A 14,817-nucleotide genomic window follows, 5' to 3' on the forward strand; every position below is an offset into this window, starting at 1 on the left:
CAGGCTTCTTCAAATAATAAAATGTGTTGTAATTATAAGCAGTGTTATGGTGGAGCCATATATATGCATGCACAAGCTGTCCAAAGCAAGCACCACATTTCTGTTTGACTGTAATGAGATGGTGAGGATGGGGGGAGGTGTTAGGGGTGTGAACGGGGGAAGGGTTTGCACTTAAAGGAACAATCATTCTAATTGCATACTAAAACACAGCACACTGTTTAATTAGCCATGTAGAAAGAGAGAGAGAGAGGTTGGGGGTGGGGCGATGGAGAGATTCTTCACTCCTGAATCCATCATCACTGGCTGCAGTGCATTGCTGTGCATTAAAGGACCTGATATGGGTCATGAAACACAGCATGCAATCTCACTGTCTTCATGTGTGTGCGTCGCAGGTGTGGCTCAGGTCTTGAACAGATTAGATGGAAAACCATTTGATGATGCAGATCAGAGGCTGTTTGAGGTATGGTATCTGTGAGATCTCTTAATGATTGTTTTGCTACCATCAAACATGATTTAAGCGAATTGTATTGCAGACCAAAAGATTCACTTTAAAGGGGTCCACATGCATACACCCACACACCCCATCTTTACAATTAGTTCATTGCAAGGGTCTCCAAGTGATTTGAGAGAATTATGGCCTACTGTATTCTCCAAATGAACTTAGAAGTGGAACCTTGAAGCTTGGCCTAGAAAGTGGGCTCAGATATTTGTGTGTGTGTGTGTGTGAAACACATTTTACTTAATATTATCTTATATAGAATAATATTTTAATATAATATTAACAGTGATTATTATTAGGGATGTAAGGATATTATCGCTCTCAGATTCCATCAAAAAAATCTTAATTTGTGTTCTGAAGATGTACGGAGGTCTTACGGGTTTGGAACGACACGAGGGTGAGTTATTAATGACAGCATTTTCATTTTTGGGTGAACTATACCTTTAAGGCTTGCAGCATACTATGCTTTCAACTTTGTGGGAACAGTTTAGAAAAGACAAAACAATGTCCATAAAGTCATAAGATAGGTGTGGAAGAACTTGACTGTCCCAAACAGATCCCTGACCTCAACCCCATCAAACACCTTTGAGATGAACTGGAATGGAGATTGTGAGCCAGGTCTTCTGATCCAACATCAGTGCTTGTCCTCACAAATGCTCTACTGAATGAATGGGCAAAAATTCCCACAAAAACAATCCAAAACCTTGTGGAAAGCCTTCAAAGAAGAGTTGAAGCTGTTATTGCTGCAAAGGGGGACCAACTCTATATTAATGTAGAGTCTGTTTTGAAACAAAACTCAGAACACTTTAAGTGGACCAAAACCTGAACTGAGGGAAAAAGAACCCAGTTCTCTTTGCATTCATAAAGTGAATGGCCTGGAAAGTGGACTCCTTGAAAATGGACCACTGCTATTAAATCAGTTAAATAATACTATTTCTTCTTATTTTTCTTTTTGTATTATTATTTCATTAGCACAAAAGGATTATGTAATAATAATAAAATTTTATAAAGCTGTACCTGTGCAATTTAAGTGAACTGAACCGCAGACCTAAAGGTTCACTGTAAAGGGCTTCAGTTTCTCTGGTCCATTCAAACCAGTGTTATTTCAGTACTGATGGAATACAATTAAAATTTTTATAAATAGTTTGAGTTTATGTATTTTTTTCATTTTCATTTTCCTTTTAGGGTGCGTTCACTCTTCTAGTTCGGCTCTCTTGGTTTTTTTGGTCCGGAACTAAAAAGAAAACAATATATTTGGTCCTGGTCCACTAGCATGCTCACTGGCATTTTTGACAGCGAACTTAAAGATGAAGAACCTAAAGGCATAGTCATATGTTTACAACCTTGATTGGTCGGGTTGAATGACGGATATTGACCAAACTCACCGAATACCCCAAACAATAGGTGTGTTCAGCACTGTGCAGACTGATTGGTGTATGAAATGTATGAATGTATGTGGTGTATGAATTCGAACCACACAAATGGGAGTGTTCACACTTATTCAAATTAACTGCATTAAGAGCAATCGCATCATGAGTTCGTTTTAATCGAACCAAACATGACAAGTGTGAACACACCTTTTTTTTATGGTTAACGTTGTAGGTGTGTTTAAGAACAAAATTCTTGCAAACCACTCTCAGACCCCTGAAACAAAGTTTTAAAAACCCCTTTCAGAGGTTTAAATTGGTTGTTGAGGGCTTACTGTATGTGTGACTCCATTGTCTCTTTCTCTCTCTTTAGGCATTTGTGATATTCTGTGGACTGGGAATCAATAACACCATTATGTATGACCAAGTGAAGAAGTCCTGGGCCAAACAGTCTGTCGCTTTGGATGTATGTCTCTCTGAACACACACACACACTTCCAGACCGTGATTGCTATGATGTTTCCAAAGTGGTGGTAAATTAGTTGGAGATTTTATAATTGGTGGGTTGTTAGATTGGAAACTTATGACTGGTAGGATAATTCAAAACAAGTAAAGATGGGAGCATGTGATTGGTGGAATATATTGACCTAGTTCCTGTTAGAGGCAGAGCCGCGAGAGCTGTATTCACTCCTGAGTAGGTCTGACACTCAACCATCTCACCCAGCAGTCATCTCTCTATTACATCTATTAAAGGGATCCTATCACCAAAAAACAGAATATTCCTTGTGGTTTTGAAATACAAGTTTAATATACTAAGTAGACAAACAATAATGTTAGCTACACAAATCTTCCAGTTCATCCAGAAGATTTACTGAAACTAAGCTGTCACACCAAAAAACAGCCTGTTTAATTCAGTCAGTGGGTGGAAAATGATCAATTCAAACCAAAATATTACTGTGTTGGTGCAAGAAACCCATGCTGACATTATAAGTGGACTTAAAATGCTATAAAAGAGCAGAATATGACCCCTTTAATCTAACAATGAAACAGTGAGACACAGAGGAATAAATCCTCACCTTCAAAGTGTTCAATCGACTCACTTCAATCGAGCAAACGATCGTCTGGAAACACAGATGATGGTGTGTTTACAGTCAAAACACTCTCTACAGTCCAAGCTGCTCTGTAGGGTTGTTGTTGTTGTTTTTTTCTCACAAAGCCGTGGCTGACTGAATTAAGTTAAATGGAAACCCTTTTCAATAAGGTTCTATTACATATTAGTTTACATTGGTAGATGCATTAACTAGCATTAACTACTAGATATCAATACATTTTTTACAATATTTATTTTGTAAAATATATAAATATTGTATTTTTTTTTTCTTTTACAATATTTCATCTTTAACATTAGCAATACAACTATTCATTGTTAGCACAGGTCCTATTAACAGAACATTTAAAGTTAATTTCAACATTTACTAATAAATTATTAAAATTAAGTAAGATTTCTAATATTATTATTTTTAACTCACACTTGTGTCCACAGTGGAGACCACACTGAATGTCTAAGTATAGTTTTATTTATAGCTGTAAATAAACAGGTCATTTTAGGATATAACAGTTGTGATGTAAAATGAATACAACATATTTAATATTCACTTTTTTCGTGTCACTTAGCAAACAAGAAATTGTTCTTTGAAAATGTTCTTTGTAACATCTCAGATCAGATCAGCATGCAGGTTTCATGCAGATGTTATTAACCCTGTAAAGCATGACATATGAAATAATAGTCTTATATTTTAAATAAAACATTTTATTGAATGTTTATATATATATATATATGTATAAGTATATGTTATTCTTACAATTACTAAAAATTTAAATTAAAAAAATAGAAATTATTACATCACTTACATCACAAGTCTGAGCTATCAATCAGAATATTGTTGGAATGTGGTATACGGTGTAAGACAGGTTTTTCAGCAAAGTTTTGATCATGTTGATTATTTAGAGGCCTATTATTTTATAGGCTTAAAACATAAGGAGACAAATGATATATTAGAAAATTCTGACATTCATGTTCATTTTTTAAATTAAACTTTGAAAAAACAACACTCTGCTAAGTAGGGGTGTAACGATTCATAGATATGGATCGATACATCGATACGACGTCTGATGATACGATGCATCGATGCCACACGTAAAATATCGATATCTGTAATATAAATAGGCACCTTATTTGGCACTGCCCATATTTTCACATAATGTCCGTCTATGCATTACCGCCAATGCGTGCATTCTCGCTCAAACTCGCGTATCAAGACTCGATATAAGGACTGCCCTTGCCCGAAGGTGAAGCATAAAAGACACTCGGGATTGTTGGTGGAACAGTTGAGCGCTGTGTGAGATGTTTTCAGCGCACACATCTGAATTGCGCGCACGCACACAGACAGCCGCGTCTAGACCGCGTGAATACTAAATCGAGCTCTCTTCCGCTTTTTTGTGCATGGATGAATAAATACAGACAAAATTAAATCAAAATGCGCATTTTGACGAATATCCTAGTTAGCACAGTCGTTAGGCATATGTCTTAACGTAAACAGTTGAGAAAGAAAAGGCGTGTGTATCAGTATATAGTGAAAGCAAACTAATAATAAATAATGCTGTCAATACAGGTGCTCACTGCTTCTGACTAAATAACCGTTATAACATCAGAAATGATTCATCTATATTTAATTTATAGAGTGAAGACTGTGCAGTTATTTTACATTTGATTAGCCTTACATTTCTGTAGCGTACCTGAACATTTATTTTTGACTGAGCTGAAAAACCTGAAAAGCACTGTTTATTGAACTTGTGTCTTTGTTGTATTGTAGTTATTTTCTGCTATTGCTTGTAATTTGGTTATCTGTAGAAAAGATTATTATCACTGAGCCCGTAGTTGCAGCCAGAATTGTTTTTCCAATTGTTTAGTTTCTTTATTATTTAAAAAAATGTGTAGGCCTATATTTTTGTTGTGAATGTCCCAACTGAGGTACAGAATGTAAAATTTTCATATAAATGTTCTTATTATATATTTTGGTTGCATTTGTGAGTTAATAAAAATGTAGATGGTTGTTTAAAATAGATATAAAATATCAAAATATCGATATATCGATTGATATACTCCTGTATCGAATCGAATCGTAATCGTATCGTAGAATTTTTTGAGGTATCGGAAAATATCGTATTGCTGGGTATGAGAATCGATATCATATCGTATCGTGACGAACCATCCGATTTACACCCCTACTGCTAAGTTTAGAAGGTCAGAAAGTGTTGTTTTTTTTTTTAAATCATGCATTAACATACTTTAAAGGTATACTCCACCCCAAAATGAAAATTTTGTCATTAATCACTTACCCCCATCTCATTCCAAACCCGTAAAAGCACAATTTTAGATATTTTGGATGAAAACCGGGAGGTTTCAAGGTCCAGAAAAGGTATGAAAGTCGTTGTCAGAATACTCCATCTCCCATCAGACGTGCAATCTGGGTTATATGAAGCAACAGGAACACTTTTTGTAAGCGAAGAAAACAAAAATAACAACTTTATTCAACAATTCCTTTGTCAGCAGTCTCCTCTGTGTCTCTCCATATCATCGTATGCTGCATATGACGACGACTTCCAAACCTTTTATGGACCTTGACACTGTTATTCATTGGCAGTCTATGGGACATTCACAGGCCTCCCGGTTTTCATCCAAAATATCTTAAATTATGATTTTACGGGTTTGGAATGACATGGGGGTAAGTGATTAATGACAAAAATTTCATTTTGGGGTGGAATATCCCTTTAAAGACAAACTGAAAGGAGGCAAAGGGGTAACATTTTGACATCAATGAGCAGAGAGTATGAGAGAGAAAACAAAAATGAAATAGCGGAAGTGAGGGTACTGCTTTATTATATTAGCTGCATAACTACATTACAGCGAGTGCAGGAGTGAGTGTGAGCATTCATCGAGTTTTCGAAGCTCTTCTCAAACTAGAGGAAAGCAGGATTGTTTTCTGTGATTAATCTGATAGTATTTATAAGGATTCCAGATTGTCAGTATATTAATATGTAATAGTATGTACTATAGCTGAACTGAAATGTATATTGCATGAGCTGTAGTGCAGATCAGTTTCAGAATCAGTCAGTCTGTATGTCATGAATGGACACCACCATCATTCTCTAACACACTGCGCTCACATGACTCCCATCAGCCAATCAGAGGGCTGCAGCGCTGAGTTCTTGTAGTGCTGGGGTTTGGTCTAGTTTGGCCAGTTTGCTGGCTCTCTCTATCATCTCTATGATGTTATTCTAGTGTCATGTCTATATTGCAAACATAATATATAGAAATGCATAAAATATAAACCTTTAATGAAGGATTTTATGTGTTTGTTTTCCATAGGTGCTGTCATATCACGCCACTTGCTCAAAGACTGAGGTGGATAAGTTTAAGGTAAACAGTAATGCGTCACTGAATCATACCCAATAGACTGTATTTTATAGAGCTGTCTGACATTTCAGTGCTGTTAGGTACAACATCAATAATGAAATATCCAGATTCATGATATATTAACCTCAGTATATCAGACTGTATCGTTTATGCAGTATGTATAATTCAGAACAAAACTATTCAATATCTCATCAGTGTTTGTGCATTATTGATATAGTCTCTGTGGAGTCTTGTTAACGAAATGCCTCATTAATCATGGGTTCATTTTCTAGTGAAATGCTCATTTTTAACGTGTTAACTGGATTTTGCCAGGAGCTATTATAGCATTTCATTGACAAGTACCAGCATGTTTCCAAGAGTGAATGAAGAACCCATTGCTTAAAGCCAAATCCAGGAATATCACACTATATATATATATATATGTGTGTGTGTATATTTTGAATATGTTTAAAAAATCAGGAGTTTAATCATCTAGTCATCAAAAAAAGCTATCAGAAAACTTGGAATAGAAAGCAGAGCATATGGACTATATTGTTGGACCAGTTTTGTGAACTAAAACCATTGAAAATGGTAGTTGAAGCTAATATAAAATAATAGAAATAATAAATAAAAAACTTAATTTTTAAAAATGAAAATTAGAAATGTTGCTCTGGCATTTAGCATAGGAGTTGAAGTACTGAAGTATAATAAAAATAAATAAAAAGTAAGTAGACAAAAGCTAATAAAAATGACAATAGCACATGAAACTAAAATTAAAAAGAAAACTGAAAATATAAAAATAACTTTTAATATTTAATACCATATAAATAAATATAATAGCTACTAAATATTACTATGTGTGTAGATTGTTTCTATAACTGCACTCTATTTCTAAAATCCTGCTGCTTATATAAAAAAAGACATTCTTAATTTATATAAATTTGTTTAAATGTGTGCTATCGATATTTATTAACAATAATTACATATATTTGATCATCATACACTTTGGAACCATAAAATAAACACAAAGAGGCCTTTAACCATCTGTTTCATACTTTTATGGTGCTTTATTGTCCTTTTTGAAACTTGGCTGTATGAACAACAGTGCATTTTCGTTGAATGAAAGAGAGCAGCTTGGACATTCTGCTAAATATTTCATTTTGTGTTTGATGGAAATAAAAAAAAGAAACGCTGGGTTTGGAATATATGAGGGTGAGTAAATTCATTTTTAGATTACGACATCGTTTTGTGTGGATTGTCCCTGTAATAACTGTGTGAAAGCATCTTCTGCAGTGTAATGTGTCATGCTGGATGGTGAAAACTGCAGCATGTTTTGAGTATGAGTACTGGGTACGAATAATTATATTAATAAATCTCTACAATTAGAATTTGTTAATGACGTCACAGCATAACATGCAGCTCCTCCTGCCGGCAGTCCCTCATTAGATCTGGGAATGTGTGCGTGAATCTATTTGTAGTGCCTCATTAGCACGACTCTGAGCTTCACTCAGCATTAACACATGAATTACTGAAAATCCTGACGCTGGTTTCGTTCCATTCACAAAGCATCTGTTTTAAAGCACTCGAGAGCAAACTCTGTCCGTTCTGCCTCCTGCTTCTCTCCCTCTTTTTTGCACACACACACACACACACACACAAACACACACACACACACACACACACACACACACACACACACACACACACACACAAACTCTCTCTCTCTATTGTTCTCCTCCTCAGGCAGCAAACATCCCTCTGGTGTGTGAACTGGGCATTGATAAACTATCGTTTGATGACTTCTCATTGGATGTGGATGCCATGGTCACTGCAGCTCTGCGGATGTTTATGGAGCTGGGGATGGTGCAGAAATTCAAAATAGACTATGAGGTTCACACATGTTTGCATTTCTTTATCTCCGCAATATCACATACTGTAAGCAAGAGTGCTGTTGTATTGAACATCAGCAAGGCTGTGATTTGACCATAAGCCTGTATTCATTTATAAAAATAAAATGTGATGAAAGTTTATATTGAGTAGTACGATCTGGACAGTTATTTCTTACTGTATATATTTATGACAGAGGTAATAGTTCCAAAGAGCCAGACATCCCAGTAAAACATGTTATGCTCAGCACTCAGCACTCTTGACCAATGATATTAGAAGACAGGTACTACTGTAGCATTTTTGGTTGTGTCGTAACACTACATCTCTTTTTTCTCCTTCTAGACACTTTGTCGGTGGCTGTTGACCGTGAGGAAGAACTATCGCATGGTTCTGTATCATAACTGGAGACATGCATTCAACGTTTGTCAGTGCATGTTTTCCCTGCTGACGGTGAGTGACCTACTCTGTGTGTGTTTTTGTGTTAGGAATGGGTTCGATTACTTTAATAAATCATAAATAAACCCAGTAGTTGTATAACAACCTTTTGACATTGACATTTAGAATTGTACACTGTGAACTGTAGATGATAATAAATATAATAATATCATCTGATTCACACTAGCACTCAAAAGTTTAGGGTCAGGTAATTAATGAATTAATTTATTTTTAATTAATACTTTTATTCATTCAGCAAGGATGCATTAAATTGATCAAAACTAACAGTAAATACATTTATAATGTTATAAAAGATAAATTCTGTTCTTTTAAACTTTCCATTCAGAATCCTGAAAAACTTATAAAAATTGTGCCTGTGTCCAAATATATATGGACCTGACTGTATATACAAATACAAAATAGATCTTTAAAATGTAATAATATTTCTCAACATTACTGTTTTTAAATCAAATGAATGCAGGCTTGATATGCATAGGAGACTTATTTCAAAAGCTTTAAAAATCCAACCGACCCCAAACTATTCCAGAGCACATGTTCTGGTATGAATATCAATAAAGGCTTTATTTAAATTTGCTCGTCACATTATCAGTAAAAGTTGAAATTGAAAACCCCATCTGATTATAAATTGGTTCAATTAAAAAGATATTCCTCTTAAATTGTCAAATGCTGTTTAATGGTGTAGTGTAGCATAATATTAAAAAACACACAACACTTCACTGCAGTTTCCCAGACATTGATACTAATAATATTATTATTATTATGTGTGTGTGTGTGTGTGTGTGTGAGTTCCTCAGCCTCTGTTTTTGTACATTTACATTGACACTTATGTTTATGTGTGTTCCTCCGCAGACGGCCGGCTTCCAGGAGACCCTGACTGAGATGGAGATTCTGGCTCTGATAGTGGGCTGCATCTGCCATGATCTGGACCACAGAGGAACCAACAACGCTTTCCAGGCCAAGTGAGACTCTGCTTCTCAACTGCTAGTCCAGTACTAGACTCACGTCTGGCGTCTTTTAAAGCTTACAGAGTTTGATGAAGCTGAATGCTGGATGTCTTCACTTTGCACATGAGCTGAATGACACTCGTGTCTTTCTCAGGACGGGATCAGCTCTCTCTCTTCTTTATGGGACATCAGCCACGCTAGAGCACCATCACTTCAACCACGCTGTTATGATCCTGCAGAGCGAGGTGAACTTAAAGTTACCATGAAATCAAAAGCTAATTTCTTATAAATCATTATCCGTGCACACACACACACACACACACACTCATGCAGAGAGTTTGTTTTTGTGAACTGTGGGGACTTTCTATTGACTTCTATTACTTTTATACTGACCAAACTATATTTTCTATCCCCTAACCCTAAACTCACCCCTTACAGAAAACCTGTTTGCATTCTTACACTTTCAGATAAACATCATTTACTATTTTTAATAATTTTTTCCACATGGGGACCCCAGACTGATCCCCGCAATGTCAAAAAATTTCAGGTTTTACTATCCTTGTGGGGACAAGGACATAAACATATGTGTGTGTGTGTGTGTGTGTGTGTGTGTGTGTGTGTGTGTGTGTGTGTACAGTATATGTATATATATATTGTTTCTCATTTTAGAAGCTGTTTTCTTGACATAAGTCACAATTGAGAAGAAAATATGGCTGTAATTTCGGTTTCAAACTGTAAATAATGAATTATTTGAACTACAGTACAAAGTTACAAATAAATGAGAACTTAACTAGAACTTTAACTGTTATACAAATCAGTTTGCTTGAAGGCTTTGCTAAAAATTCCCTAATACGAAATGATTTACAATATTGGAGTACCAACAGTTTACAATGAGTTATAATTTAGAAAATAAGCCATACAACAATCTATCATCACTTCTGTTGTTGAACTCCAACTACAATACTGTGAAAAATTTACAATCTATAAGATTTTTTTAACTTAAGCCATAATACAAATCAGTTTAAGGAAATAAAAAACAGCTCAAGTCAACTTAATTATACAAATAGACCTACTTTACAATCATTTTCATTCTACATCTCAAACCAAAATACAGTTTACAAGAAATTTCATTCTAGAGGATTTAGCATTTATGATCCATTCCTGTTTAGAGTTTAAACCACAGTAAAAACAATGAAGTGAGTGGAAATCATAGAAATCAGAAATAGGTAGTGATTGCATGTTTGTACTGGGAAGACTTTTACACTTTCACTTCATATAATCAGCTACACTAAACCAATGACATACAAGAAATCATTTTAACCACAGTAAATGAGATAACAAGGGGGAAATGAGAGAGAGAGAGGTGAATAAATTACACCCTGTGGTAAGTGACAGATGTTGACTGTGAATAATTGCTTTCTACAGATACAGCGTGTTTATCTGTGTCACTGTCATTTGCATACAAATGAGCTTCGGTCATCATTTACTCAGAGAACCAACGTGTTCACCGACCAGCAGACAGACAAGTATTAATTAAGTTGGTGCTTAATGAAATGGGGACGGTTGCTCTGCTAGGGCAGATACAGCCTGTCCTAGTTCCCATCATGCCTTGCAGTTACTGAAAAGTAGAGGTTTACTGAAGTGAAATCTATCTGAACAAGCATGGCATCTAAATGACAACACATTTGCGGAAAAGAATTCAATTAAAGTGAAAGTATTCAGATATTTGAATACTATATATTTAAAATATATGTCAAACATGAGTAAATGAAAGTGTGTGTTTTAAAGAAATTCTTAAGGCAGCATGAAGACTCACTGTTAAAACTTCACACAGACGTTTTTTTTTGTGTGTGTGTGTTTAAATATCAGTTTATTTTAATCAGGCGCTCTGATGTAAGCATGCGTGGGTGGCTTGAATTCAGAGTTACATGTAAAGTAATGGTTATATATTCATACACAAACCCACTTTATATGGAAATTTATCCTGAAAAGTACCTGTATCTGTAAGATAAAAATACATGGCCACACTGAGCCATCAGTGCAGATATATGTTCTCAAACTTCTTCAAAATGGACTCTTTGCAGGGCAGAACCATATTTAATGACACCTAAATGAATGAAAATATTTCTGTTTAACAACTGACATTTTTTCTTTGTCTCTAGGGTCACAATATTTTCTCTAATCTGTCGTCACATGAGTATGGAGAACTCATGCAGCTCCTGAAACAATCCATACTGGCCACAGACCTGACGCTCTACTTCCAGTGAGTACTGAAATAACACACACTTCTGTCTCTGTCACATTAGATCAGTTCAGTATGAATATGCCAAATCTACACTACAAGTCTTGGGTCAGTAAGATTTTTTTCATTTTTATTTTTTTTTATGAAAGAAATTACTATTTTTATTCAAAATACATGTTCTTCTACAAAGTTATTAATCAACACTGTTTTCATCACTGATAGTAGAATCATATCAGAATTATTTCTGAAGGATCATGTGACACTGAAGACTGGAGTAATGATGCTGAAAATACAGTTCTGCATCACAGAAACAAATTGCATTTTATAATATGCTCAACTATATTAACATTTCATAATGTTACGGCTTTTGTTTTTTTTTATCAAATAAATGCAGCCTTGGTGAGGCTTAAAAATTTTAAAAAGAATCTTAAAACAAATCTATCTATCTATCTATCTATCTATCTATCTATCTATCTGTCTGTCTGTGTGTCTGTCTATCTATCTATATAAATTGTACTGACCACAAACGTTTAAACAGTAGTCGTGTATTTATAATATTACCCAGACGTACACAAAAGAGCTATATAGCTTGGCAGAAGTATTGTTTATTGTGTTCTTGGGTAATAATAATTTGTGCACGTGAGTGAATGTATTCCTGCGTCACACTGATGTTGGTAGCAGATGTGACCCTGTACTGTCGCCATGTGGCTGCTCTGTGAACTGCACAGTGCTCACGGAGTTTTCATTCACAGGAACAGGAATTCCTTCTTTGAGCTGGTGAATAAGGGAGAATACAACTGGAACGTGAAGGAACACAGAGACATGTGCAGGTCAGTTACATATGACCACGCCTGCACTAACACACACCAAATACCTTTCTGATTGGAATTCATTTCTGAACTTCTCTCAGGTCGATGTTGATGACAGCGTGTGATCTGGGTGCTGTCACTAAACCCTGGGAGATATCATGCAAGGTAGATGCTCTTACCCATAATACACCACAGATGAGTACGCAATTAATATTACTGGGATTGAAAAAAAAAAAAGGTTAAGTGAAATAAAATATTAGATGTTAAACTTTGAAAATGTTTCTTTGAAGTAAGTTTAAGTTAAAATCGTAAAATTACTAAAATAAAATAAAAAATAAAAAAACTGAACATAAAACATAAACAGAAATGAAAACTAAAATGAAACCTAAAAATACAAATTAAACCTTATTTAATGCTTAACTAACACTGCTGACCCTCGCGTGTGTCTTCTGCTTCCTAACAGGTTGCAGAGCTGGTGACTAGTGAGTTTTTCGAGCAGGGAGACAGAGAGCGATCAGAACTGAAACTGACTCCCTCGGTGAGGCTCACACTTGTACATTACCTGATCACATCAGGATCAGGAATGCATTTTTGTTAGAACAAAAAATGTGTGTTAAGCTGTAAAATGCCTACATTTATGCAGAAGTGTATAGCATCTTTACATGGCCATGACAGATTTTGACAGAACTTTACAATCTGTTTGCGTTGGTATGATCCAGTTATATTAATATTGCATGAAGCTGAAGTTTGCATACACTCATCCAGTTTTAAAAGGGAAATAGCTAGCTCTTTTCCCAGTATATTTCCCATTGGCCTGGATTGTGAGGCAGAAGGTAACATTAGGAAGTCTTGGGATGCCACAGCTTTGAAGCTCTCTGTAGAGACGCTCGCCTCAGGTTAAAAGTCTTTAGCTCAGAGTGTGTGGGTGTTAGCATGATATATTCAAACACGGACCCTCTATCTCTGTGCTGCAGCCCGTGCTGCCACACACACACACACAAACACACACTAACATACATATATACACACACACACACACACACACACACACACACAAACACACACTAACATACATATATACACACACACACACACACACACACAGATCTGTGAGAAAGAAAAGAGCATAGGCATTATCAGCCACAACAGACAAGTGAATTAAATTAATAGTCTTGAAGGCAAACATTAATCAAACAACAAACTATGACCATCGAATCACATCTGTAGGTGTGATAAACACATGAAAAGGGTTCATTCAAGAGGGTCTGTGTCTCTTACTGTTTTGCACTTTTATATCTCTTTATATTTAATGGTTATTAATTTGTGTTTCTTTGAAGTATCAACTTTGTCAAAAAAAAAAAAATATATATATATATATATATATATATATATATATATATATATATGAAATTAAAGACCACTTTAGTGTTCACTTTCATGACTGTTTCTTAAAACACTTTGTAATATTGGGAAATTGAAAGATTTACTTTAAAGTGCATTTTTAATCATTATTAATCTTTTGTTGTGCATCATGAAATTACATATAAAGATGTACTTAAATCCTACTTAAGTGGGTCAAAAAAGCATTTAAACTGTTCATTTTAAGTTCTTTTCTTTTCAAGTATATTATTTCTGTACATACTCTTTTTAAAAGCAGTCTTAAATGCACTTCTTTCGCAAAGTGGCTTAAGCAGATGTCTCCGTTTGTTCATTTCGACTGAGAAGCAACTGAGATAAGCTTCAGGGTTTTTTCATCTTCTATGGATCGCAGCGCTTCTAAACATATTTGCAAGTTTGTGTTTAATAAATATTTATTAGTTTGTATTTGTGTGTGTGTAATAGGCCATTTTTGACCGAAACCGCAAAGATGAGCTGCCAGGTCTTCAGCTGGAGTGGATTGATGGAATCTGTGCACCGCTGTACGAGGTAATGCATCATCAATACATAATAATGTGACAAAAAGACAGTTTCACCCCAAATACACTCGATTGGTGTGTTGCTGTATTAGGTAATGGATTGACTGACTTGTAAAAAATCTCTGCATAATAATGATGTTTTTAAATGAATAGAACAGTTTATAAAAAAAAAAAAAAACAGGCTTTTATGGCTCATATAGTATGATATATAATAGAATATATTAGGCTCATACTTTAGGAGA

At 35.2% G+C, this 14,817-nt stretch overlaps 1 protein-coding gene across 1 annotated transcript in view; it reads left to right on the top strand.

Moving 5' to 3' along the window:
- Positions 1 to 14,817, top strand: part of LOC109097625 (dual 3',5'-cyclic-AMP and -GMP phosphodiesterase 11A) — a 55,505-nt gene that overhangs the window by 32,706 nt on the left and 7,982 nt on the right. The window contains exons 8-19 of the mRNA XM_042730722.1: positions 393 to 460; positions 2,240 to 2,332; positions 6,295 to 6,345; positions 8,065 to 8,211; positions 8,551 to 8,658; positions 9,514 to 9,623; positions 9,763 to 9,853; positions 11,771 to 11,871; positions 12,603 to 12,680; positions 12,761 to 12,824; positions 13,123 to 13,197; positions 14,502 to 14,585. Coding sequence (XP_042586656.1) covers positions 393 to 460; positions 2,240 to 2,332; positions 6,295 to 6,345; positions 8,065 to 8,211; positions 8,551 to 8,658; positions 9,514 to 9,623; positions 9,763 to 9,853; positions 11,771 to 11,871; positions 12,603 to 12,680; positions 12,761 to 12,824; positions 13,123 to 13,197; positions 14,502 to 14,585 — 1,070 coding nt within the window. The remainder of the gene's footprint in view (positions 1 to 392; positions 461 to 2,239; positions 2,333 to 6,294; positions 6,346 to 8,064; positions 8,212 to 8,550; positions 8,659 to 9,513; positions 9,624 to 9,762; positions 9,854 to 11,770; positions 11,872 to 12,602; positions 12,681 to 12,760; positions 12,825 to 13,122; positions 13,198 to 14,501; positions 14,586 to 14,817) is intronic.

The sequence above is a fragment of the Cyprinus carpio genome, chromosome B9 (assembly GCF_018340385.1).
Source record: "Cyprinus carpio isolate SPL01 chromosome B9, ASM1834038v1, whole genome shotgun sequence".
Classification (NCBI taxonomy): domain Eukaryota; kingdom Metazoa; phylum Chordata; class Actinopteri; order Cypriniformes; family Cyprinidae; genus Cyprinus; species Cyprinus carpio.